Source organism: Perna viridis, chromosome 1 (assembly GCF_037379345.1).
Source record: "Perna viridis isolate PV_CMFRI_1.1 ecotype Kerala chromosome 1, ASM3737934v1, whole genome shotgun sequence".
NCBI classification, from domain to species: Eukaryota; Metazoa; Mollusca; class Bivalvia; order Mytilida; family Mytilidae; genus Perna; species Perna viridis.
Window position 1 is genome coordinate 28,609,356 of NC_142445.1, and position 27,518 is coordinate 28,636,873.

At 32.7% G+C, this 27,518-nt stretch overlaps 4 protein-coding genes across 4 annotated transcripts; all 4 read left to right on the top strand.

Moving 5' to 3' along the window:
- Positions 1-419: 419 nt before the first annotated feature.
- Positions 420-1,361, top strand: LOC148628191 (caveolin-1-like). Its single transcript, XM_088564705.1, has 2 exons — positions 420-482; positions 1,035-1,361. The coding sequence occupies exons 1-2, from the start codon at positions 420-422 to the stop codon at positions 1,359-1,361; spliced, it is 390 nt and encodes a 129-aa protein (XP_088420831.1).
- A 324-nt stretch (positions 1,362-1,685) lies between these two features.
- Positions 1,686-3,147, top strand: LOC148628192 (caveolin-1-like). The gene is made up of 2 exons (XM_088564706.1): positions 1,686-1,748; positions 2,821-3,147. The coding sequence occupies exons 1-2, from the start codon at positions 1,686-1,688 to the stop codon at positions 3,145-3,147; spliced, it is 390 nt and encodes a 129-aa protein (XP_088420832.1).
- A 5,745-nt stretch (positions 3,148-8,892) lies between these two features.
- LOC148628193 (caveolin-3-like) lies at positions 8,893-10,025 on the top strand. Its single transcript, XM_088559490.1, has 2 exons — positions 8,893-9,051; positions 9,589-10,025. The coding sequence occupies exons 1-2, from the start codon at positions 8,893-8,895 to the stop codon at positions 9,946-9,948; spliced, it is 519 nt and encodes a 172-aa protein (XP_088415616.1). The 3' UTR covers positions 9,949-10,025.
- Positions 10,026-11,979: 1,954 nt separating this feature from the next.
- Positions 11,980-16,670, top strand: LOC148628194 (caveolin-3-like). The gene is made up of 2 exons (XM_088584443.1): positions 11,980-12,143; positions 13,037-16,670. Exons 1-2 carry the CDS (start codon positions 12,075-12,077, stop codon positions 13,367-13,369), a joined length of 402 nt encoding a protein of 133 aa, XP_088440569.1. The 5' UTR covers positions 11,980-12,074; the 3' UTR covers positions 13,370-16,670.
- The last annotated feature ends 10,848 nt before the right edge of the window (positions 16,671-27,518 follow it).

Genomic DNA, 27,518 nt, shown 5'->3' on the forward strand with positions numbered 1-27,518 from the left:
GAAATACTAGGGAGAAGAAAAGTTCCCCTCCCCTTAGAAAGAAAATTGTTGAAAAATTGTGTGTTAAATCATGAAAAACATTCACTTCGTGATCCTCACGGTGTTCCTGTCAAGAAATTTTTTGGCTCCCCCACCTAAATCTTTGAATCCGCCACTGAATGTTAACTCATTTGCGCCATAAATTAAGTATTTTATAAAATAAATGAAATAAATAGTTATAGAGCCATTTAAGATATTACATTTTAAGTAAAAGCATTTAATCCGCTGCACATAATTATATTTTAATCTTGCAAATAATAATCCAACAAAATTTAATTGACTATTCAACGCAGAATATAATTTGCAATTTTATATATGGAGATAAAACGTTTATGTTTTGTGATATATGTTTTATAGTGATTTTTTGTTGCTATTTGCAAATGTCAGAGGGCGATTTAGATTTTCTCTATAGAGACCCTAAAGGAATAAATGTTCATTTAGGGGTAAGACAGTTCAAATACGTCTATCGGCCCATATATCGACACGAGACTATAATATTGACCCATTGAACACATGCATATTTGTCTCCAGGGCAACACATTTTGAAAGCACAAATTCATTTGATGGATCTGTTGGTGTATGTCATCTATAGTAGCTTTTCCTAGAGATGAACTTTTTAAACTTAAGAGCTAAGTACGGCACAAAAGACAAAGACAAAAACAAAACAAAAGCAAAAAGACCCTCCCTCAAAACAAGAGAGTCTGATATGTCGTAGTCATTTCATTATTGTATATAAAATGTAATTATCCATAAAACTCTTGGCGGATCCAGTATTTCAGGTTTAGGGAGGGTGTAATAGGATAAAAATTGTGGGGTATAAATTGTGAAAAATCATTACTTCAAGCTAAAAAATATATTTTCCCATTTCCAACAGGAGCGGGCGAATGTCCTCTCTGTACTCCTCAGGACCCATCACTGGCCAACATAAAATTTTATGCACGTTTTAGGGCAGAGTCTAACTGGAATCGTTTAATCTTATAAATCATTTATTACAGACGCTGAAATTCAACGATACATTCGGAGAACCTGATGGAATCCACAGTATAGACTGTGTCTGGCGGTACTCATATTGCTGCTTTGAGTGTTGGAAGAGGTTGTTATATTTTTTCTTGACGATTCTGTATGGCATCTGGTTGTCTATTTGGTGGGGATGTGAATTCGCGTACATTGCTTTCTTTCATATTTGGATAATCTCGCCATGTATGAAGATAATGAAAATCAACTGTGGACTTTGCCAAAGAATCCATGCCTCATGTATAAATTGTTGCATTGCACCTTGTTGTGCATCGTGTGGAGCTATTTTCAGTGCATTTAAGGAATAAAACTCCAGAACTCTCCGTTTTTTGTTTGAATTAAAGCTGAACTTGTTGTATTGTACTGAAAATCACTGAACAATATTAAATTACTAATAAAGTATACATGTAATAATATATAAATATATATTAATCCGTCGTATTATGCTTTTTAAAAAATCAATTATTTGTTATTCGTTACAGTTACCATTAACTGTTTCAAATCATAATACTCTTTAAGACAAACCGACCAACGTCCATTATAATAACAACAAACATATATAAATTCGACACTTTAATTGTTGCCAGCCCATTCCACGCCTCTGCTTTTGAAAGTGAAGTTCCATTACAGCTATGTCTGAAGGAGATTTAGATCTTGTGAACAGAGATCCCCAGGGACTTAACGCTCATTTGGGGGTAAGCATAAAATATCCCTCACACTTTATATCTAAAAGTAAGGGTAAATAAGTTTAAAGATACATTTTTAACGAAAATTCAAGGACCAATACGAAGAAACGAGAAAGGAAAGACAGAAAGAAGAAAGTTAAAATGAACAAATACACAAAATGAAATAAAAAGTAAATAAATAAAGGTAAACGAGTCACCCAGACTCCACACCGACTTTACCACATACTTGTAGACGTACACGAAATGAAATACTTCTAATTCTATAAAAGATACACAAAGAATGTTCCCATTTTATAAACAAGAGGTCTTAAAATTTAATTTATGAATTTTTAAAGATTGAACTTACATCAGAGCCATTGATTGCCGTACTTTTCCACTTTTTTCTTTCGGAAAACGCAAGACCGTAGCGAGAAACTTTCGGAATATTAGAAACGCTGTAATCAGCTACTATCAAAGAAAGATTCTGTTTCTCCAATAGTAAATATGTTAAATACATGAAGGGTTGCTCGAAGTATTTCATTTCGTGTACGTCTACAAGTATGTGGTAGAGTGGGTGTGGAGTCTGGGTGACTCGTTTCCCTTTATTTATTTTTTTTCTATTTTACACATGAAAATGACAAATTTTCTATCAAAAGAGGGGGTACGACCCCCTGTGAATCCGCCTCTGACATGTGTTATGTTGACTTGCTTAGATTCGTACAGAGAAAAAAGTAACAATGCATATGATTTTCAGAACGAATTCAGTGTGTTGTTAATAGGTAAATATATTTCCTTGATTCGACATGTGACTAGGCCTATTAACATTTACATGCTTTAGCTTTCAATTATGTGACTGGTAAATAAAAAAATAAAATAAAATAAAGTTAAATAGATTAAAAATAGATAAAAAAGTCGAAAAAAACTCGTTGATATAGTTACAAAGAATATTGACACATTTTTTTCTAAAATGGTAACCAATTTTCATGTCCGATCTCGAAGATTACAAGAATACTTACATGTAGGTGCAAGCAAAAAATACATAAAATAGTGCAGTGAGAATATAAAAAACAATTCCTATAGGTCCACTTTAATACATTTTCAGACTTTGCACTTTACCGATGTTATTGCTGAACCTGATGGCATTCACAGCATTGACTGTATCTGGCGATGCTCTTACATGTGCTTCAACTGCTGGAAGAAACTCTTCTACAATATTCTAACCCTGTTTTATGGAATTTTCATTTCTGCTTATTGGGGTTGCGAGTTTGCCTACATCGCTTTCTTCCACATTTGGATTATCTCACCATGCATGAAAATCCTCGAAATCAACTGTGGACTTTGCCAGAGAATTTATAGTCAATGTGTTAACTGCTGTATCGTACCTTGTTGTGAGGCATTCGGATCTTTGTTCCACCACTTCAAGCAGTGATAAACTGTAAAATATGTTCACCCAGCCAATACAGTATTCATGAATACGTATTGCTGAAATTGAACGTGGCCATTGATTAAAACTTAACACTTTTACTAAAGCCTACTTTTTGTAATAAAAGTTTTAATCGAATGATTCGTTTTGGTATTTTTGTCTTTACAGTTCTTATCATGTCAAGGGGTAGCTGAAAACAGATCAAACACTGTAATGATAGAAAAAGTAATCACTGGAACCAAGGTTCTAGCGGAAATTAAAATAATGTAATTCAAAGTCAAAGACCAGACATGGATAAACAGACATACACAACAAAAAACATAAAATAACAAATATAATACGTATAAATCAACAAAAAATAATGAGCAAATTGGACTCCACTAAAAACTGGGAGCATGGACAAGGTGCACTGGTAGGGTAAGCGTCCTCTACTTTTCTAGAAACACAAACTGAGCTGCTCATAAAAAGTCCAGTCCGGAGTAGACGAAAGAGGAATAAATCATCCGTATGTTACGTACAAAACAGAGTTTAAGAACTTGATTCCCTGGCTTAATACGGACACAGCGCAAACATGTGTACGAGTCAAAATGTTATCTCAAAGAATGTTGTATTTCAGAAATTACCCTAAACTACGTTAAGCGACTTGACGATAGTATTTTGACTATATTTTCATAGAAACAAATATTTGTGTTTTACTACCTCTTAAAAAGCAGCAACAATAAAAAAAAACAAAAACAAAAACAAAAACAAAAACAAACACAAAACAAACAAAAAAACAAACAAAACAAAACAAAGTAAATCAAAAACAATTCTCTACCACAATGGCGTCGTTATGGGAAATCGTAAAATTAAACTCATGAACCCAGTTGTTGACTTGTTTATCTTTTAGAAACAAACCATTTTTAGTTTTATTGAATAGAGATGGAGTGAACAACAGGTCACATGTAACGGCTGATTAAAGAAGTTGAGAAGCTAGATCCAGCTTTCCAATACATCTGTTATAGTACGATTAGAACTGTAGAATGCCCTTGAAGAATTATACCTCTATAGGTCTTCGTTTGAAAGTTAAGGAAGACGACATTAATTTACTAAGTGCAGCAAGAAACAAAAATACGCATACCCTGAAAACAAAGAAAACAAACAGGGGCGAATCCAGACATTTTGAAAGGAGGGGTGGCAGCAGGGGGTTCTCAGAAAAAGGGGGTTGTAGAACATTGTCTGCTATTTTTGTCAATTTTACACATACAAATGACAAATTTTCCAATAAAAAAACGGTGCTAATCCCCTGCACCCCCTCTGGATCCGCCACTGACAAATCAAGAGACTAAAAAAGTTTGCAGGATAACGAGATCCTGATAAACAGAAGAATAATCTAACTTTTGTGATTTTTCGAAAGATTTGGTAAGATACAATTTTTAAGCCTTAACTAAAATCGATATATTTATAAGCTTTGGGCTAGACCTTTATGCCAGATTGCACAGTTTGTAGTAATTCCAAATACACAGATTGTCAGATTTTTAAAGAAAGGTATCTATACTTAATGTATACGACATTTTTACGCTTCTGAATCGTTTTCATTACACATTAAGTTGTTTAGTTGTGAAATAAAATCTATGATTTATTTCAGAAGAAATAACAAAAACCAAATGACCGTTAAAAAATCTCGGACGATCCAGTTTGTTTGAAGGATCGGTGTTGACAACGACCATGGAAAATTCGACCACTTGTAATTTCTTTTGGTATTTAACAGTAAATATTTGAAATCATAACAAAACCTTTGCTTTAGAAATACCCGTCAGTCTACCGAAAAACATATTTGTTTTAAAGCCTATTAAACTGCTATGGGATAAACCTTTACAGAAGAACTTTCAAACTGACCACTGGAAACGTAAATAATTACTGACCTACGCTATAGTAACAGTCCAAATAGATATCAACAGTCAGAAACATTAATTATTTAAATACATATTTTGCTCAAATGAATGCCAAAGTACACGTCCTATTGATTTCCTTATGCCATTTTGTTAACCAAATTCTTAGTGAAATTAGAAAAAAAAGCTGCGAATAAATCATCGATGTTTCCATTTAAAATCCAAACTATTTTAATGTGCGGCCTAATTATGGTTTAAAATAATAGGACATTCATCCATTGAAATAGTATATTGATCTATTTTCACTGGTCAATACAGGCTTTTACAGGCAAGCCTGAGATGGTGATAATATGAAATTAAAGATGTGTACATGCCATGCAACCGTGATTCTATACTACGTCAAATTTTCTTCATCATCATCAACTTCACTCTAGCATAAAAAAAGTTCCATTTCTATCAGTCGACTTTGTTGGGGGATACTAGGCTTTAAATTTTGATACATGATTTTTTTTTAATAAAAATGATAAGACAATTGTTAGGGACGCACAATATAATCCCAACTTATGTTTTCGAGCGGCCGGGTACTACTGACAGATAAAGGTCGATAAATTCAGTCTGTCTTACATTTCATACAGTTGTTTATGGTGCAAAGGGTAAGCTTGTCATTTCAAAACCACATTTGCCTCCATTGCGCAACGGCCTTGGCGTCAAATCAGTAGTTCAAATGTTATCATAAAATATTTTTCCAAAGCAACAGCGAAGAGGAAAATTAATGGTTCGATTTGTATGTGTAGGATCAATTTATTACACAATACCTTCAATAGCAGGAAATGTGTAGATATCAGTGGACAACATGCAGGACGTTGTCCAAACTTCAAATTTCTGTAGACCAGAATTCTACTGTAATACTTCTCTAAGTACTATTATTAAGTTTCACTGTCAATGTTTATTTCTTAACTTGGAAACCAATGGTCACGTCTACTTATAATGCCAAACGGCGAGAGGTTGTTTGGTTTTCGATTTAACTTTAGATTAATACCATCAGATATGTATATCTATATCCATGGAATTCAATTCCATTCATTAACAGATTAAATCTCTATCTAAGTGAGCAACCAATAGATTTTCAGGGGCTATGATGCAATTTTCTAATCTACCTTTTTAAAAGGAAATATAGGTCTTTTTTTTCGCCGATTTGTTTTTAATTTAAATGAAAAAGACAACGACAAATAAAGATCCTGCCTTTTTATTTTTACATGGCCTTTCCTACCATTATATTTCTTGAAAATTTCAATCATGCCTTGTAATTTCAAATTTCACTCTACCCCCTTCCCCTCCCCCATCAATAACAATGCACAGAGTACACCCAATAGTCTCATTTGCTACAACTTGGATCAATAGATATCGTGTTATTTATGAAAATCGACAAGTCGGTCTTCGGCATAAAACGATATTTTTGATTGACATATTTATTGCTTCAAGTACATGTATATAATCTATATCAGGCATAATTGTTGGAGATGTAATAACATTCGTTCTTGCCAGTAGGTTGATTCTCGAGTTTAAATCCACATTTTAAATTGCAAATTTAAATGTTTTGAAATATGGAACATGGCTAGCTTCCACGGGGTAAAAGAACGAAGGCTATAAGTGTTCAACTTTCAATTATTTCGGCATTATCTGAAAATGCACATATAGCCCAAAATGATTTTATCGAGATGTACTACTCTAATCTTCAAACTCCTGTAAAAATTACAGAAAAATATTAGAAGAGTTAGTTATATTAAAAAAAATACGTTAAGTGAGATTCAGGCACAATTATAGAAAGGATGACAAATGAAAGGCCGTCAGCAGGGTATATGATTCAAAAGTCAACATTACAGAATTTGAATGTTCAAATTACCATGCCTTTAAACTGATTTAAGCTCTTGGAATTTTGCAAAAGCTAAATGCAAAGTTTAACATCTGAAAGAGTAATCAAGAGAACCAAGGTTATAGCGGTAATCAAAAGAATATAATCCAGGGACAAAGACCAGACATGGAAAACAGACACACACAACAAAGAACATAAAGTAACTAAAATCATACATACAAAGTATGAAAAAAAACCCTAAGAAACTGACCGACGTTTGTATACTGCCATACTTAAATGCGTTTTAATTGTTTTGTAGAAGGCGAAATACCATTTAAGAATTATATTTATGTATTAAAAATATGTGGCTTACTAGATCAAATGATCTGCTGAAATTATATTCTTCATAATTAACAGGATAGTACCGAGCATGACTGCATCAGAATGGCACAGTTATTATTTACATGGATATATGTTGGTATCTTGTTCATTATATACAGTTCGAAATTTCCCCAGAGGTTGACAAACGTGATGAACTGTTAACAAGAAATAAAAATGTCAAAAATACAAACAAAACAGTCAGCAAACAGAAAAATCTTATCCAAAAAAATAATAATAATAAAAGAAAAACAAAAAACAAAACAAAAAAAAATCAAGGAAAAAAAACAAAACAAACAAACAACAAACAATAAACAAACAAAACTAAAACTGAAAGTAAAAGACCATACAATCAATATACACACAACATTCTGTTGATATGAGCGATGAAATCATGTGGTTCAAACTTGGTAAGCATAAAGAGTCTGTATCTTTTATTTTTCTATATTAGTATAAATAGTATTTTTCTCTCTCACCCACGCACATCTTTATTCGGTCAGTACTCTTATTGCAACAAAGAGTTGTCTCGCTTGAAGTAGGTTTAAATTGTGTCAGATAAACACAAATTTCAAATAATATAATAATATAGAATATTATTCTCTATACTAATAAGGATTAAATGATTTATATTTCTCAGTTTTTAAATGAGTGTGTTCGGTTTATATCAAATTCGGCTTGAAAATGAACTTGGTAAAATCAAGATACTATGCTATGCAAACATGAAAACATCAGCGCAAAATGGAGCCAAAAATTGTAAATTGTAAACACCCGCAAACCTTAACATTTCGTATGAAGTTATCGAAATTACATAGAAACAATATTTTGTGATATCATTTTGACACGTTGATGTTGTTACAACTCGGCAAGACTTTTCTGTCTGGGTTAAAGTATCTTTTTGACACAAAATTATGCCAATAAGTTTTTTTTCAGTCTGAAATCTAAAATTCTTACTAAATAACAGGGCTGGAACTGGTTAAAGCGAATGTACCCCCAGGGACGGATCCAGACACTTTAAAAAGGAGGGGTGCAAACCGGGGTTTCTGGTAAAAAGAGGGGTGCTAGGACATTCTTTGAACATGAAAATGACAATTTTCGAATAAAAAAAGGGGGTGTCAACCCCGTGCACCCCGCTCTGGAAACGCCACTGACCCTCTAGAAAAACCGTCAAATATTTCCAGAAACCATTCGATTTCTATGACAATTAAAAACTATAACTGTTCAATGTCAAGTGCTTACTATAACCACCGACAAGAACTATGCATTTAGAGGAAAAATCTCGAATATCAACTACAATCCAACCAGTCTTACACATGTATACTGTCCATAACATTTGTATGTGCCACCGGTACAGAAATTTTGATATGACAAAACTATATGATACATGTGTTAAGGTGCGACAAATATCCAATAGTATCTAATCAATTTTGATTTTAAAACGTACTGGTAGGTATTTGTCGAAAGTCGCACTCCCAAGTAAATTAGCCGTCTTGTAAAATTTTGTCGTATTTGCTGTTAGTTTTGACATATTTAATATTGCTAATATCAAGTCTGTAATTAGCACTCTCTACAATATGTTTCATTAAATACAAATAAAATGATAAATGTGTTAGTTGACACTTAAATTCATTTTACGAGAGACGTTGTTCTACAATGGGAATCATAAGCAGTTCTCCTGCTCCTAGAACGTACAGGAACGAAATTGAAATGGCAGCAAGGGGTGAAACAAAAGAAGCAGAAAAAACACTGGAAGTACCAACAGGTTTTGATCTTGAATACAGGGATCCAAACAATATTAATTCACACCTTAAGGTAAGTAAAATTATTCATTATTCATTGTACTTATAATATGATTACATGGATCTACACTGGTGAATGTACATGCTTTTGTTAAAAAAGTAATTTATTCTTTACTTTGCAAAATGTTAAATATTTTGACCAGTGATTATGGCGCAAGTATAAAGTACAGACAATTTATAGATATGGGAAATTGAACTTATAATTTACCACTTTGGTCAGCAAGTCAGTTTGCTCGGATTCAAACATAAATTTTCACAAAAATACGGATCCAATTTCTCCCGTAAATGTATTAAGGTCATTGCAACAGGAACATATGGAAAAAAATGCATAAAAGGTAATAATGATATTAAAATGTAGACGCTTTATGCGATTAAGTTATCACTTAGAAGGTGATTAGCTAGAACATACAAGTACATGTACATAACATTCAACTAATTTATAAACCTGCAGCAATTTGTCAGGGCGTACATGTTGTACATGCTAATTTAAAAGGTCTAATACATGTACATGTATAATAAAAAATATCACAGTTCCACTTTCTTTGTACAGGTTGCTTTTGAAGATGTCTTGGGAGAACCAGAAAGCATACATAGCTTGGACTGTGTGTGGAAGTTTTCTTACATGTGTTTTAACTTCTGGAAAAGATTCTGCTACATATTGATGACAACATGCTGTGGAATATGCATTGCTGCCGAATGGGGTTGTGAGTTTGGTTACATCGCTTTCGTCCATGTTTGGCTGGTGACGCCACTTTTTAAGATTATGGAAATCAATTGTGGTTGCTTACAGAAAATTTATGGAGTCTGCATTCGTTGCTGCTTCGAGCCACTTTGTGAATCATTCTCGATTCTGTTTTCCAGTTTTCGGAAACCCTACAATTACCACGGCCATGAATACAACAAATATTGATCAGGTGATATGAGAACCGGATGTAGTTAATGTTAATTTCATATACATAGAATGAAATTCCAGCACTTCATAAAGTCATCCGCTTTACCAGGTTCATAATTAAAATGAAATTGTTGAACTGTATTTTATATCATAAAAAGATTTCGAATATTTCTGGATATTTACTGGATATTGGTTCAACAATCATACCCAACGCCGAACTTTAATGATGCTGTTTTAAAGTGACTGTTTTCGTTACGATTTATATTCCTTTTGTTCTTTAGACCTTTAAGTCACTACGGAACCATTGCAAGAAGCACGTGATAAGTAGTGATCACATCATTGTGTTTTTAAGCTGCGAAAATGTAAGGTCATTCAACCACATCCATTGTTAATGTAATTTCCCGGTTTTGCAGAAGAGTGTTTGTAATGTTACGAATGGGGAACAATAAAAATGTTCAAACGAATCCTAGTATATTTATCTACAAAATAAACGGAATACATTAACAGTCCTAAGGGCGGTAATCCATTTCTAAATGTGATACTTCTACAGATACTGATACACGAACTTGCCTTAACTACGCAGACTTTTTTGTACCGCGCACGACTTCTAACAATAAGGCTTCTGGAACTCGGTAATGTTGCTACAAGATTGAAGTCATCACTACAGAAGTTTTATGGTCATCATCATGAGCTCGTGGATCGTTACGGTGTTTCCATCGGCAGCAAGAAAACCAACGTGTCATAGTTTTCCTTTCCTCTTTCGTCTACTCCGGACTTAACTTGTTATTAGCAGCTCGGGGAGTGTTTCTACAAAATCAGAGGACGCTTATTCTAGGTTCACCTGATCCATGCTCCTAGTTTTCAGTTGAGTCTGAGATGTTGTCTCTGGATTACATTCTATAGATTTTCGCTTGAATCTTGGTTCCCTTTAATTCTCTTATAAAAATTTGTTGCTCTTTTTCATCGATGAAGGTACTCCAGCAATGCTAGAGGTTGTTTGGCAAGTTTTTTTCTGATTTGGTGCCATCCTTAGAGTATGAAGGAACTGAATTCCAACCTCTTAGGTTGTAAGAGTACAGCGGAGGGAGACATCAAACAGACAAATAAACATTTTAATCAGATAAACAAGTTTTTGAGCGGTGTTGGTGGGGGATGAATACTACATCTGCATATTACTGAATTTCGTCTGAACCGACAACCCTGCTATTTTTTATTTCTGTACTGGTATGATATGTTGTCAGAATACAAATAAAGATGGGGCATTGCAGGGTCAAGAAATCAGTGATCGAATAAAATTGGAGGATATCAGAATTGGAAAACTATTCTGAAATGCCACACGGGTTTACGTTCTCCAATCTAATACATTTACATTTTTATTTATTTGTTTTGTCCAACTTTTGCTCGAAATCAACAAAACGTTCCAAAAGGGGAATTTTTAACCCCGGAACCCTCCCGGATACGCCATTGAAAACCATACCAATACTAAGCATTCAAGTGTTTTAACTTTTAAATAAAATGTCCGGTCCACAAACAATTAAAAGTTTGTAACAGTTCTTAATGTTGAAATATTATTTTTTAATTTAAAAAGAAAGAAAATCTATCGGGTACTTTTTCTTAGGTGTGGTATAAAAAAGCATTTTTACGTTGTTTGTTTAGGGTTTCGGCAAATAAAATGATCCGCACGATTCGAAAACAATTTATAAAATTAAAACGATAATAAATTTTGCATTTACATAAGATTTGATATCAAACAAATAAGAAATCGTTATTTTAAATAGGTTCTAGATATGTTCGTAGACTACCCATGTTCATGTTTTAAGCAAACTATGTTACATAACAAAAATAAAACATTAAAGTATGAACTCTCCTGATCGTTTGCTTAAAATTGGTAAGTTTATGTGAACTAAAAGGTTATTACTTCAAAGATATAAATTAAATTTCGGAAATGCACTTCTTGTATCTTGAAAGGGGTTATAAAATATTCCTAAGTTTATGGCATTATAAATTTTCATTTTATATAGCAACTAAATATATACAAATGCCGTGTAAGATAAAGCAAACAATTTGTATCACGATCTTATATGCAGCAGGATCTATACATTGGCGGTATTTTATCAGAAATTTGAGTGAATAAACAAAACAAAATGTCGGCCAGGAGTTTGGAAGAGGGGAAAAGTTACAGAGATCCGCAGGACATCAACCAATATATTAAGGTAATAACAAAGTTAATCAACTTTCATAATTATTTAAAAGTATATAATTCAGCTTCAATATAGAAAGAGGGTTTAGTTCCACTTATTCCTGAATAGATTGGTAATAATGTAGTAAAACTGGAAATCACTGGAGTCCCTCCTGCAATTTGAGGCATTCCCCTCTGCAGCGCATCCAGACACTTTGAAAAGGTGTACATGCCAGCCGGGGGTCTTTAGAAACTTGGGGTGCTGGGACATTATTTATCATTTTTTTGTCAATTTTACACATGAAAATGACAAATTTTCCAATAAAAAGTTAGGGAACCACACGCCCGCCTATTTGGGATTTCTGAATCCGTCACTTGAGTACAATAACAAGGAAACAAAATAAAAACAAAAACAAAAAGAAAAAAGAGAGACTAATCTTTACTTAAACAGAAATTCAAGTCTGCTTGATTCGTTGCTAGTGTTATGTCAAGGGTACATATCGGATTAATGATCATGTTGACATAAAACCTTGAATGTAATATAAAATATTGAATTGGTTAGAACCATAAATACATTATGGGCTCTTTAATCGGATGTTTTATATAGAGTTTCTATATAAATCAGCACATTTTATACTACCTTCACTCTGAAAAATTAAGGGGGCAGCTTTTTTTCAGAAGGCGAGTTCAGTTTAAATCCTGTTTTTAGTGCGATTTTTAACATTAATTTAACCTTTTACGAATAGCATACTGTATGCAATAATTGCGCACCCACTAATAACACTTATGACTAATATATCTGACATAGGCTTCCTGTTTCAAATTTGATTGTAACCATTTGGTCTGAATCTAGCAAAAATTCAATGGTCGCACCCAAAAAACTATCTATAAATATTGTTTGCTTGTAGCCTCTCCTTAACATTTTAGATTAAATTTGATGACGTATTGGCAGAGCCGGATGACATAGAAAGTCCTGACTGCGTTTGGACTACGTCACACGAGTGTTATACGTGCAGTAGGAATTGTTGCTACACGATGATGACGGGGCTTTGTGGATGGTTCCTGTCAATATATTGGGGTCTTAACTTCGCTATGATGGCATTTGCACATGTATGGTGTGCTACTCCCTGTGCAAGAAATATTTCTATTAACTGCAATGGTATCCAGCGATGTATTGGGCATATTGTTACCTGTTGTCTTGCACCGCTATGTGAAGTTTGTAGTCTAGCATTCAGTAGGATTGTTGTTACTCAAAAGTGAAAACAAAACAGGAAGATGTTTTTTTTAATTGTCTTGGGATTATTTTTAAACAACAGACATATTTTTAAAGAGTTCTTTTTTATCTTTATGATGTTTGTCAATATCGTCCGACGACGACTACAATTTTGATGATGATCGTTGAAATTATAATGATTTTCGAACTACCAAACCTTTGATACAAAAACAGCAAAAATGATGGTTTAAATCAATTGTTAATTATATAAATTCAAATTGATGACGAAGGGCAACACACATGCACATACACTGTACTTAATATTTTCTTACAGCTTATAACTTGTTTTGTCTGGACCTATATTAAAATGAATAATTATCGTGATGTGTCTGAAATAATGTCCGTTTCGGCATTTTATTTGGTTGAATTTGAATAATTTCATTGAGTCATTCAATTTCTACCAACTTGCTAGATCATAATTAGGTTATGTGATTTTGATCAAATCTAGCTAAGGAAGTATATTCAAACTATCTACTTTTATGTAAAAAACACCTGAGGACTGGGGTTTAAAATATTTAATTACATAGAAGTAATAATTTGAAGATACGCTGAATTGGTGACTATATAAGTAGGTCAATAGTGTTTTAGCTCGACTTCGTCTCGTTCTTGGTCGTAAATGAGACCTATATACATATTGACCCCATTTTGTATTATTCACACGATTCAGAAAGAAACGAAAATGAACTACATTTTCGTTGTCGTTTAAAAATAGCTGTTTCATCTCTAAGACACTTTTATTTATAAAGTCCTGGTAACCACCGAGGTAACCTGATCAGAATTAGGTCGGCCATTTCCGCAACTGTTGCACTTAAATCTATGGGCGGACTAGTAATCACATGTCACGCCATAAATGCACGTGAGTTATACATTTATGACCACACGGATTTTGGCGTATATAGGTACAACTAAATCGGAATTAGATTTAATGCATCTTTTGCTTTATCGGGAAATTGGAATTAATTATTAGGGCGATTCATGACGGAAAGATAAAACAGCGTGTTGCGGGGTTGGGAAACGCGTTATCTTTATAAGGTGTGTGCAACTTACACCATGAAATGAAGATTGTAATACGATTAGCAACTGTTAAAGATCCTTACTGAGCTTCAATTTTCGTTTCTACGATATTAGAATGAGTAATGACATACAGGATTTTAAAAACTTAAGTCTACTTTCACCGTTTTACAAGTAATAATTTTGTTATATGTTTAAGTAAACCTGTATACCTATACAACAAATGAATAATCTGACTCACTGGGATAACTACTTTAGAAACAAAATAGACCGTGCCTATTACGGTGTGCATGTTTAGTGCTTGTCAGTCGCATTTCTTCTTAGACAAAGGAGTGGCATTTTGGTATTTAGCAACCACTGGGTCTATGCGACTGCAGGTGGACCAATGGTACCGAGGATATTCAATCACCCAGTAGCGAGACTTGTCCGACCCGATTTATATTAAAGATTATTTACTGAGATTTTCAGTATTATAAAATTCAAGGCTTTCTTTTTTGATATTTTAGGTTTTGAATACTTCTTGTATACAACATGTTTTTGAGTTTAGATTTTCATGTATTTGACTCTATAGCTGCTATAATGCATTTGCATTACCGGAATTCACAATATTATTATCTGGAGCATGTTGGACCAAATTTTAAAGTGTATAGAATTTCGCCTTTACTAATAAAATTGATGGAAGCGATTTCTTCATTCTGTCTTTTGAAAAACTGTCAAATGGAGAATACATTCTTTTGTAGCTGTTCGTTTGGTTCTGTAGTAATATAAACCGATTGCATCATGTTTAATAATTCAGTTCTAATAATTCTGCGTTCTGCGCCATCTATCGACCAATGCAGCGAACGATAGTGAGCGGAACATAAGGTTACAGACCACCAATTCAACCAATGAGCATTTAGAACGTACGCAAAAAATAGTCCTACGCAGAAATTACCCCTTTTCCTCATAGTGCTGTGAAAAAAGTTCTCATCTCATTTAAAAAATTTCAACAGTTTCTGAAAGGAAAAACATTTCTGTACATTTTATAGGTGCATTTTGCTTCTTGTGATGTGAAGCCTAATCTCCATAATGATTTCTAAATATACCCCTATCTTGTGAAAACACTGGGATTTCCCATGCTATTTATAGGCACTTCACTTCCGGTGACCAGTACTGCACTGCAAGTCTGCTAACCCCACATGCCATTCTGAGGATTGTGAGCTGACATATGTAGAATCATGCTGATATATAGTCCTGTGCAGGTTAAAGTCCAGAGAAGCCATTGAATATTGTGAAATTAGCATAGAAGCCTATGGGAAGTGGAATTAGTGGTTTTTAGCCATAACGACTGAATTATTCGGGTTATATGGTTAACTGAATTATTCATTATTCCGCCATTTTGGTTTCTGTTTAAATATCTGTGGTATGTAGTTAGCACTTCTTTAAATCACTCATTTGGGTAAATTGTCTCAACACTCACTAAAAAGCTCATTAATAATCTCCTCCGCCGACAGGTAACTGCTTCCTGATATTCGATCTATCACTCCGCTAGCTCTGCCAGGATGTGAAAAAATCTCACAGGGCAATGTGCACTACCTATGTCAAATCTGTGAAGCTGTTTCTGGTGTACTGTGCTAATTTGAATAAAGGGATGGCGTTTACCACTGAGAGTGGCAGAGGTTGTAAAGCTTTGAAATAGCAAATGTAACTCTGCACAATAGATTTTAAAAAGGTAGGGCTGAGTACTCGAGCACTGGAGAAATAGACAAGACGATTACCAAGGAATAACGTTAAAAAAATTAATTATTTCAAGACATTAATTCATTGTTAATGAGAATCGGTCTGTAAATTCAAAACTGGTATTTCAATGTAAAAAATGATTGATTCATTTTATTTTAGCGTTCATTTTCTGATATTTCTTGCATTTCGGAATGAGAATATTTTTGTAAGGGAATAGAATGCAACAGACAACAGGAAGACATGCTACCGCATACAATTCCTACCCATCTAGTCGTAACTCCATCTCCTTTATGGCGCGCATGTCAATAAAAACCAGGTACTACCACTCAAGTTTGAATCGGCTGGGTACGAAATCATTTTAATATGTTCGATTAAGTCACAAAACGTTTTAATAATAATAGTTCTCGCGAAATTCATGTGAATTGAACTTCAAACACACGCACACGAAATAAAATAAGATTCATTAAATTTTCAGAAAATATTTATATTATATGTATTGCTCATGAAGACCGCAAATTTTATTTCCATTATTCTTGGACAATCATGTAAAATCAAGTGATTTTCTTTGTATCGAATTTCATTACAATAAATTGATGCTTTTGTGTCGAAACTGTTCTTGCTCCATTTACCTTCAATTAGTGAACGATCATATTATATTCAACAATCGACCCGAAGTCGGTGCACTTTATCTCTTTTATTGCGGGTACTTCTCGAAAATTCAATGACTACCAATACAAGTTTGATTCGACTGGGTACGAAACAGAATCATTTTAATATATTTGAATATGTTTGACTAAGTTAAAAAGTTTGATATAATAATGATTTGCGCAAAATTGCGTGAATTGAGCCACACACACACACACACACACACACACACACACACACACACACACAATGCAAGCAAACAAAAGAAAAAAAAGATAATTAAAAAAAAAAAAACTATAAATAAATAAATAAAAAATTATTAAATAAAATAAGAAATAAAAGTAACTTGAAACAAGCTTCATTTAAGGACCAAACCACATAAAATTCAGACACTGCCAATAGTAAAGTGATTCATGGTGAAGAAAAACCCACCAAACAAAGGATACTTTTTTAGTCTACATCTGCTGTACTTTCACGCAACAATAACCTTTTCTGCATTCAGATTTGCACTTTTAAGAAATTCATATATTTATCTCCCACTAAAAACAACCAAATGAAGCCAAATCAAGAACGATAACTCTTGCAAAGTGCAAATTTCATGTACAATCTATATAATTATTATCTCAAAAGCGCAACAACCAAATGAAAAAAACTAAGACTGGCTACATGTTCAGTTACTGTATCTGAACAAGAAATAAAATTGAATTTGGTGGATTTTTGATATGCATGAATCAAAATCTGTCTGATTTTAAGAAAGACTGCTACTTAATTTTCAGAAGAACTTTACATTATATATGCATTGGACATGAAGACCGCAAATTTTATTTGTTTCATTCTGGGAACAGTCATGTAAAATCAAGTGAAAATGTTTTTCTCTGTATAAAATTTCATTACAATAAATTAGTGCTTTTGTGTCGAAACTGTTCTGGCTCCATTTCCCTTCAATTAGTGAATGATCATATTGTATTCAATAATCGGCCTCTAATGACAAAATTCACGCCTTTAGAAATCAAATTTAGCGACCCGCAGTCGGTGCACTTTAACACATGCGTACGTGAACGGAAATATCCTTGTAAAGCATGGATGTAATTGAATGACCAAATATAATTACAAAGGAGATTGATGACCCATTCAAAACAATGACAACACTTTATAAACAGACAATCATTCTAATACACTAACTCACTGTCAATAGACTTAAGATCGTTATAGCACCAAGAACTGAAGCTTCCTAAACGTTTGTCATTAAAATAATTGTGTTTAAATCCAATAAAAAGCCACATTTGACAAGACTTTTAACTCTCTGCTATTCCTGCAATATGTTTTCCAATTAAATAGTTCCATGTTCTTGATGGCTCTTAAGACTCTTGCAGATAACACTTATTGAACAGGGGTTTAGTTATCTCGCCTGGGAATGTTGAACAAGGGGATGAATATATAGTCATTTGATGGAGAGAAGAAATAGAAATGAAATGGTAATATAGGAAGATAGATTTGAACATTTAGCAACGTAATTGGAAACCATGTAAGTTAAAAGGCAGGGACTACTTTTTAGCCTCTTGAAAATGACATGAAGATTGAAGTAAAGCATGAAGGGATAAATCGGTAATTGTAATAGTAATTGCAAATGTAATATTGTACTTCTGTTGATAAAAAAAAATACTTAAAAAATAACGAATTTTGTGTTTTAGATCCGATTTGTTATGAATAGAGGAGGCTTATTTTGAGGTATTGTTTATGGTCGTCGAGTGTCATCCTCTCATTTAATAATATGATTTTGGACTTGATATTTTCAAATAGCATTATGAACACGAAGCAAAATAATTTATATATATTTATGATTTGTTGTTATGAAAAAAAAAGAGGACTTTGTCAGGGTTATTGATAGTGGTCCTGAGTGTCATTTCCTCATTACATTATTTCACAAATCAAATATGATTTGGAACATGAAAATATCATTGTGATCACAGAGGTTAATGTTACCATTAAAGATATCCTTACCTTTGAACCATGATTCATCTTACATTTTTGATATTTATAAAATGATTTAATCTAGATTAGAATATTCTGGACTAACAACAACGAGCTGTTTCTTGTAAAGCAGCAGAGCCATTAAAATCTTTAGTTTTTTAAGAAACCAATCATTTGCATAGATCTTGAGAAGACTATTAAAACTTGTCACGAATTCCACAAAGAAATTCCAAGTGCAGATTTGAGATATTTTGCAGTCTCAGTGGTTGTCAAACACTGGTTTCTTACCATTTTCCGTTCTTATGACCATATTCAGAAGTTGTAACTTCTATATATTGGTAATCAAAGAGAGAAACACGCAATGAAGTCCTTTTCATTTTTCTGAGAATGGTAATCAAATTCACACCTGATTTGAAACAATCAATCAAGGCGACTGCTTTATCTTTTCCTTTTCTTGTACTGAATGCACAAAAAGTAATTAATCTCTTGATCAGTTGCTTTATTTCATGTCAGTCACGAAAAAATGTTCAAAATGAATGAAATACTGATCACACCAACAGCAGCAGATAATGATAATGAAATACCGTCTACGGGGTGCATTCTGGTACCATGCTTGGCTGCTGCAAGCTAAATCGAGGGTAGTACACGTGTATATGCAAATGCATTAACTATATATTATTTGAAATTAAGGAACAAAGAATATAATGAAAACAGAGGCAAATACATTGTTTAAATTCTCTCTGTTACAATTTTATGCCGCTTCATTAACTGTATTATAACGAAAACAACTCATCGTAATGGAGATAGAATGTTTGGGTTTAACTCACCATTCTCATCAGAAATGCATGTACCAAGTTAAAACCATTGCGGCTGTATCCAACTTTCCGATTTTGCAAAGTACCTTTGATATTGCCAATTCTTTTTAACTATTTCTTAAGACTATTGCCTAGAGTTTATTAGTTAGGTAATTTTGTAATTGCCTTTTATACATCGAAAGAGAACTCAGAAAATTGGCCACAAACGTACCAGGTGAGTCATCTACAAAGTACTTTTTTTGGGCTTTATTTTGCTATTCTGAGGATTGCTTAATTACTTGAACACAATTTGTAAATATCTGGCATTAACATTTCGCTTGCTAAATTTATGATGCCAGTATGCAGACATTTTGAAATGCAGCGCCAGTATTACCAAAATAAATATTGTCTATTTTCTGTCACCAAACACAATAAGCATTTACCTTACACTACTCGGTGTACTTCTCGAAATTAATATTATTAGTATATTAATAATCGAATGGATCTTTACTTTAAGTCATATCTGAAGACTATTTTTTTTTAAATTGTTCTCATTGCACAAATACTTGATTTCACTACTAAATAACCTTTTCGAATTTTCCGCAGAAAAGTTATAGGATTTTAATATAATTTTAACCATTTTTTACAGGAAAAAAATAATTTCCTATTTTTTTATTTGTATGCAGTGAATGTTAAGTGCCACTGACTATTTCCATAAATTTTTCATTTAAAACGTTGTCTTAGTTTCAAGCGTTTTCATATTACCCTAAAAATATTCTGCACAACCGTTAGTTTTATTTCTTTGAAAATAAAATATTACACATCTTACGATTGACTTAACAGCGAAGTAAACACATCGAAATGGAAATTAAAACTAAATTACAACTTAGCAGAAGAAGAAAATTAAAATCACTAGTGTAACAAAGTGTTTATTTTATCTAATTCTCCCGGGTAAGTGTACCACATGTCGGAAACAATCACTGCCAAAACCAAAACTACGCAATCTGAAAAAAGCCATTACGTATGACACTTGAGGGACTAACTACGGGAAAGTCATAGAGCTCGGTTAGCACGTATCAATTACCTAGATCTGTAGCGAGGAATCAAAGTGGAACTGATGGATACATTTACTGGTGGAAAAAGACAAAATTCCTGCAATTGTTCTCTTCTCTTGGGACAAATCATCGGTATAAAGTTGCTAAAAGTTCAATTAATTTCTCAGAATTGATGTTCTTTAAGTCGACAGGCTCTCATTCAAGATATCTGGTGTAAGACATAAAATGATTGTTTCATCAAAATTCGGATTTACTTTGAATTAGATTGGTAATCTTTGAACGTCAACGATGTTTCAGTTGAAAAAAAATATTGAGAGAATGGATGATCAAAGGTCTTAACATGAATCTTAATTGTTGGTAAATTTCTAGATATGATTATTGATTTAACCGATTTTTATACAAACAGCTTCTTCATACACCCATTGAAATATGAGTCATCATCGGTAATATGATAATATAAGTCAGGACAACAAGAACGAAATAAAAAGCAAGCAGCGCCCAATAAAAACCAAAAGACATAAAAACAGAGATAAAATATACCTAGTTCAATGTAAATAAAAATGAACAAAAACAAACAAACAAAAAACAAACAAACAAACAAACAAACAAAAAAAAAAACGAAAAAAACAAAAAAAAAAAAAAAAAACAATAACAAAATCAAAACAAACCACACATATGATAGGCTATCATTCAATCGTTATTTAGCGGGATAGAACGATGGAATACTGTTATTTGTCATTTATTGAATAAAAATGTTGAGGTAGTACATTTCTGAAGTCAGGCCGTCCGTATGTATATATCTTAGTATCCTTTTTATCCATATGCCTGCAGCATCCTGGTACTCTGGTATGGATATTTTACCAGTGTCTTGTCTCACAAATAAAACTATAATTTTCTCGTTTTAATCTTTATTACAAGCGGGAAGTTTAACTTTCTATAAAACCTGGTTTGAACAACCATTTCCATAAGAAATGTCTATACTAATACGGATCATTGCGGAGATCTCTAACATTCTTGTTTAAGGAGGTAGACCTGGGGTAAGTGGACACAAATCTTATAAATCATTGAAACGTTTGTATTCTGCATTTTATATCAATCTCATGTAAGCATCAAAGTGACTTGGATTGATTTCATTCTGTTTCAAATGAATACAGGCTTCGGTGAAATTGAATATGATACAAACATATCACTGATTCCAAGAGTTGTTTCCATTACCCTAGGTCTACCTCCTTAATCTTGATATTGCCAGTTATTATACGGACTTTCCTTTTTAAATATAACTTTTTTTTATATTGCGTAGAGTTTAATCAGTTAATCAGTTCGGTGACTTTGTTATTACCCTCCATTCATTGCTTTCGTGGTAACCGCAATATCAACAAATTAAACTTGTGAATATTAATTTTTGATCAAAGGAAGTAGGGTGTTATGAAGCAAATCCAAATCAAAGCAATCAGAAGAGTTCCGACTAATAAGGCACTGTCTGTTCACGAACTCTACATGTAAACAATGCAATTTGTCGCATCATTCGTTTTCATAGTGTTTCGGTAGCGATGCAACGAACATTGTTGTATAACCCGGAAATAAAACTGTCATCACTGTGGTCGAACTTTTTGTTCAAATTTCTTACATTATGATATCCGTCTGATGTATTTATAGTCGTCACGTTTTAACGTTTAATAATACATCAAATGCAATCAAAACCAACATTCTCGTATCGCTAAGCTGATTATAATTATTTTCGGTATTATTCCTATTCAAACCAAAAACATATTTTAAATTTCTTCTTATTTTATGTAGTCTAGTAACAATTTACAAGCCTATATTTTTTAGTGTCTGATTTGTTTTTTTTTATGACTATAGCAACTTAAAAATCTTGTTTATAGATTTGTTAATAGGAGAATTAAGAGATAAAAAAAACTTCATTTGATACGATAATCAGAATTTATATTTTATATTGAGTTTCAATTCTTTCATTACGAACAGCCCAGATGAAATTTTCCTGAAATATCTCTGAAAACAAGACTTATCAACTTGTTTGAAGTTATATTTTTGTCGAAACTTTGTGCAGCATATTAAAATATACTTTCCCGAGGAAAATTGACCAGTTCTACAGTAAGACCTTCCCAACGAAACTACACGTCATGCATATTCATCGACTATACCCCGTAGTTAAGGCAAAAGGGTCTATTGCATGCGTTGGAGATTTTCCTGGAAATTTTTAAGGAGCAGAAAATTAATGAGCGGAACAGATTTTTATTCGTCAACGGAAAGTAACAATTAATTTTTTATATTTTATGTCTTTTAAATTTGTTACTTTACTACCCCAAAAAAATATATAAATTTTGATATATATATACTCAAGTAGCGTCAGGCGTTGGTTCCCTCTTTTATTAACCGCCGCAAACAAGCCTTTCGAAATTCTCGGACGGTATTCAAACCAAACGTCGTTTGACAATCGGATAAATCGCGTAATATCATTCGTTTTTTTCCTGACTTTGCAAGATTCTTGCATTTTCTGAGAGGGCTGACTGCCGCGTCTAGAGTGAATTTCGAACGTCAGACGCTTGATATATGCTATGCTTCATGATCTTCACATGAGGATATGGTCTCGTATCCCCTGTCAAACAGACCAACCATATTCCAGGATTTCCTTTCTCTCCAGTCGAATACAATCCTGTATTCTAAACTATTTGAAGTTTGTTCATTAGGAATTGTGCATACGAAATCATTTCAGTAAAAAAAAAATTGGACTAGGTTTTCCAGGTTTTTACATATTCCATCAGTCGCTTTCCAAAATATGTCATTAAAATTTATCTTGATAATTGATGATATGTCTTTATCGATACTCAGTATACCAATGAAATTAACTAGATTATTTTTTATGTAGATATGTATATTTCTTTGGGTAGAAAACTGAGAGGTAATTCCAGACAAATAAATTGCCGCTTATGGATTAACGAAATTTTATTGACAACGATGCGCGTTTATAGACATATTTGTAACGGAAGTTGTCAATGTAAAGTCCATTTGTTTTCTTGACTGGATAAACCACGCCATTTTAACTACGACCGCGCACTTCCCGGACAAAACTCGATGAAACGAACAATCTATTACTCGCTCTGTCGTTAAGTACATAAGATGATCAAGTTTGCTGAATTAACAAATGTTATTTCAATAAATTTTCCATTAAATAATTAGCAAGATGACAGAGCGATAGGGTATTAAAAGACAACTCTTTAGCGTTCTCGCGATCGCGGTTTATTTCAATTAGCCACTGTCAACAGCTACAACCGGAAGTTAGTCTGGTTCCGGAAATGGCAGCGGGATTTTGCAGACAATGATGTGTATAACAGGAAAATACTTCGGAAACAAAATTGGGGTTGATGCTATTTCAAAAACAACAGACATTTAAGGAATTGAAAATATCAGACATTAAGTATTTTGTAAGCTTTAGGCAGAGCTAATTAGGCGAGAAAACAATTCACAAACTTCCTTGCTACGAGATAAAAATCTTTAATGACTTGAAATGCAAGTTGTAGCTTACAAAACATTGACACAGAGCTTCTATTAAAGTTTAGCCAGTTAATCCGGAACTTGTGAATTCTATGGAACCGCCAGAAGGAATATAAATCATAATCACAGGGTGTGAAAGGCATGCAGTACTGTGAAAACAAACCGAACTAACTTATCATTAATGGGTATACCGTTTCTGAAACCATTTCACACATGAATGATCCAATGTTCTCTGCAATCCTTATATTCATTTCGATTGTGTGATGTTCAAATACGCCTAAAATCCCATTATTGGTAGCAGGCAAGGTTATAACAGCTATCAAAGAACAGTTAAAATATGGTATGAAGAAACTTATTCCCCTGTTTACCATTCAGAAAATTACATCAATTGCTATAAAATCGAAATCGCATATCTACTGACATTCAGCGTTAATAAATAGTTAAAGTGAGTCCAAATGAAAATGATTTTTCGGGATATTTTAGCATCACTTAGGAATGGCAATGTCATTACTGTCTGTTCTAGTCTGATGTAGAACTGCTCAAATGACCGACCCTTCGAGAATTCTATCGCATTTATTTGATTAAGTGTCATAATAGTCAACTCCTTGACACAAAATGCTAACCAGCCAATGCGCGTCATTGTCATTTGTATCGGCTTTGCGTAGGGTAACGCGGATAAGGTGTCTCTTGAAATGCTACATGATATTGCGTTAATGATATTTACCGATGACCGATGAAAACGATATTTTTATAGGGTCAATTTATCATTTTGCTGTTATCAAACACCAAATCAGAAAACAGCAATTATGATGATCGACTATGCATACGCGATTTGAATTTTACAATTTGAATCGAAATTCGAGATTAAGTAAAACGCACATTTGTTCATATATCATAATTAAAAAAAAAGCCTTTAACCCTATCATACAATGAAAATGGGGATCTATAACTGAAAAAAATATTGCGATTTAATCGCCCCTTATTCGTTTGTATACTTTAAAGGAAATGGCCCTCCGGCAACAATGAATCTACTTCATACACCATACCACCAACTTTCACAGGAAAAAAAATGCGACATATTTTTTCGTATGTTTTGGAAACACCTAAAAAATACGCTACTCGTATGGTGTTAATATAATTTAGATAAAAAAATGTTGTTTCTATGTGATTTTATACGTACAAGAACATATGTTTCCATATCGGCCCCAAACAAATGTTTCTATATGTTTTTAAACATATGAAAACATGTGCCTTTTTTCCTGTGTACCCCGATTAAGTTATTTTACTAAGTGTTGACAGGCTTGATTGGAAAACTAGTTTATGATGGCCCTTTAAAAATAATCTCAGTCTTAAAAATGGACGAGGTAAGGTTGGTTTCGTTTATAATCCCCACCTTCACAAAAGAATGGCTGCCATAATACGAATTGAGTTTAAAAATGCAAAATAATTCATAAACAAAAAACAAAAACAAAAACCAAAAAAAAAAAAAAAAAAAAAAAAAAAAATCGTACTTATTTCTATATTGTGTGACTACAATTTCGACTTATATTTCAGACTGAAACACGAGAACAAAGAAATCGTTTATATTTAATGGCAAAATTTATACTTTCCCGTAAATTTTAAAGGTTTTCTGTATAGATTTAACTATTCATAATTCAAATAGAATTTGATGAAATTACGTTTACGTAATTCATAATTGATATGTTTATATCTCTTTTCATAAGACACTGACATTGAATAACAAAAGCAGAAACATTTCATAAGAAAATTTATATTAATCTACGTAATTAGGAAAAAAATAATTAGTTCTGGCATTCACCCTTGTCAACGTCTCATTGTCCTTTAAAACACACAGTTTTAACACAACATTAGGGGATGAAAATTAAAGAGAAAAATATAATCTGTAAGAAAATACATTACTGAATAATTAATTATATGCAATGTTAAACATTATTCTTGACTTACAACTTTCATTCGTATGATTAAATTTATTCTATGTATATTCAAATAATGGAGCTTATCATTTTTCAATTATCTTTTAAAAGATCTTGTAAAAGCTTATTAACTATAAATGACATCTTTATGTTAAATGTCAATATTTCGCATCATAGTCATCCACATGTTTTTTTCAAATAACACGCATATAATTAAATGCAACCATAGAAGAATCTTAACGACGCAAAGAAGGCCTAATAAGATATCGATAGCTTAAACAATTAGAATCTATAATTTGCTTTTTCGTTGAACGCCCCGTTTTGACATCTTATTCTAGTTATTATTAGGATAGACAAGGGACCAGGGTTAAATTAAAATTAAAAAGAAAAAGAAAAAGAAAACAGACAAAGACCGAGCAAATAAAATACAAACAGAAACAAGCTATTCTGACAATCTATTAAAATCGTTTGATTGTGTTTGCTGGGATTCAGATGAAAAATGTAACTGTTTGATTCTGTCTCAGTCTAATCATATGACTTGTTTCGTTAAAGCGAAATTTGAGTTTTGAAGGAACTCTTTTATGATTTCAGCTTTGTTTCATTTCTCAATATTTTTGGGGGATAATCTGATATCAAATATATATATATATATAATGAGAGAATTCCAGTCACAGTGTACCTTTCTGCTAAATTAAAATAATTCTTTCTCACATAATATTTCAGAATCAGTAATCAAAATTCTCATCCGTTAAAGTAACAATTAATATTTAACCGTTTATTATCGCTAAATAATTTCAAAGACATAATAAAATGGTTTTATGCAACATTGACGCCATCTTAATTGTAATTGTCATATCAATAATTCATTGCTATCACTTTCATATTTGGTTTTTGAATCTTTAGGTTTGTCATCGTTATAATTATTAACAAAATGAAGTAAACACATTTGATTTCAGCACAAAATGAAAAAAAAACATGAAACTCTGTGTTTAAACCTTAGTAATATAGTATCTGCATTAAAACTTTTAATGTAAGTTTAGTATGTTTCATATCATACTTTGATTTGGAAAACAGATAAAACTCTACCTTTTCTGCAAAACATACACGAACATAAAGTGCAACTTGCGAACCTATACAGCGACGGAGAAATATACGAATGACGAATTAGTATTTTATATGACAATAATTATTCATATAAATAACATATAATATTTACACATCTTTATTTACATTTCTTCACTGCAATATTGCCTTTTATTGGCAAATGTCATCAGGGAAATCAGCGATAAACCTTTTTGCATGCTGAGTAAAAAGGTTAATGCCTAGGTCGATTCCCCTGTTGCTCTTTTTATTTGGAGTTTTATAAATTTTTCATGATTATTTAAATATCATCAAATTAATGTTGTGCTTTTGGTGACATGATCATTAATACTTGAATATTTCATAAGCTCTTCGGTAGAAATAATTCGACTAATACAAATTTACGCATCTCGT

Bases quoted from the DNA above. Each gene is read 5' to 3' on its own strand.
- LOC148628191 (XM_088564705.1), top strand. From the start codon at position 420: ATGTCAGAGGGCGATTTAGATTTTCTCTATAGAGACCCTAAAGGAATA. The intron at 483-1,034 runs GTAAGACAGTTC...CATTTATTACAG, and splicing joins GAATAAATGTTCATTTAGGG to ACGCTGAAATTCAACGATAC.
- LOC148628192 (XM_088564706.1), top strand. From the start codon at position 1,686: ATGTCTGAAGGAGATTTAGATCTTGTGAACAGAGATCCCCAGGGACTT. The intron at 1,749-2,820 runs GTAAGCATAAAA...ATACATTTTCAG, and splicing joins GACTTAACGCTCATTTGGGG to ACTTTGCACTTTACCGATGT.
- LOC148628193 (XM_088559490.1), top strand. From the start codon at position 8,893: ATGGGAATCATAAGCAGTTCTCCTGCTCCTAGAACGTACAGGAACGAA. The intron at 9,052-9,588 runs GTAAGTAAAATT...TTCTTTGTACAG, and splicing joins ATATTAATTCACACCTTAAG to GTTGCTTTTGAAGATGTCTT.
- LOC148628194 (XM_088584443.1), top strand. From the start codon at position 12,075: ATGTCGGCCAGGAGTTTGGAAGAGGGGAAAAGTTACAGAGATCCGCAG. The intron at 12,144-13,036 runs GTAATAACAAAG...TTAACATTTTAG, and splicing joins ACATCAACCAATATATTAAG to ATTAAATTTGATGACGTATT.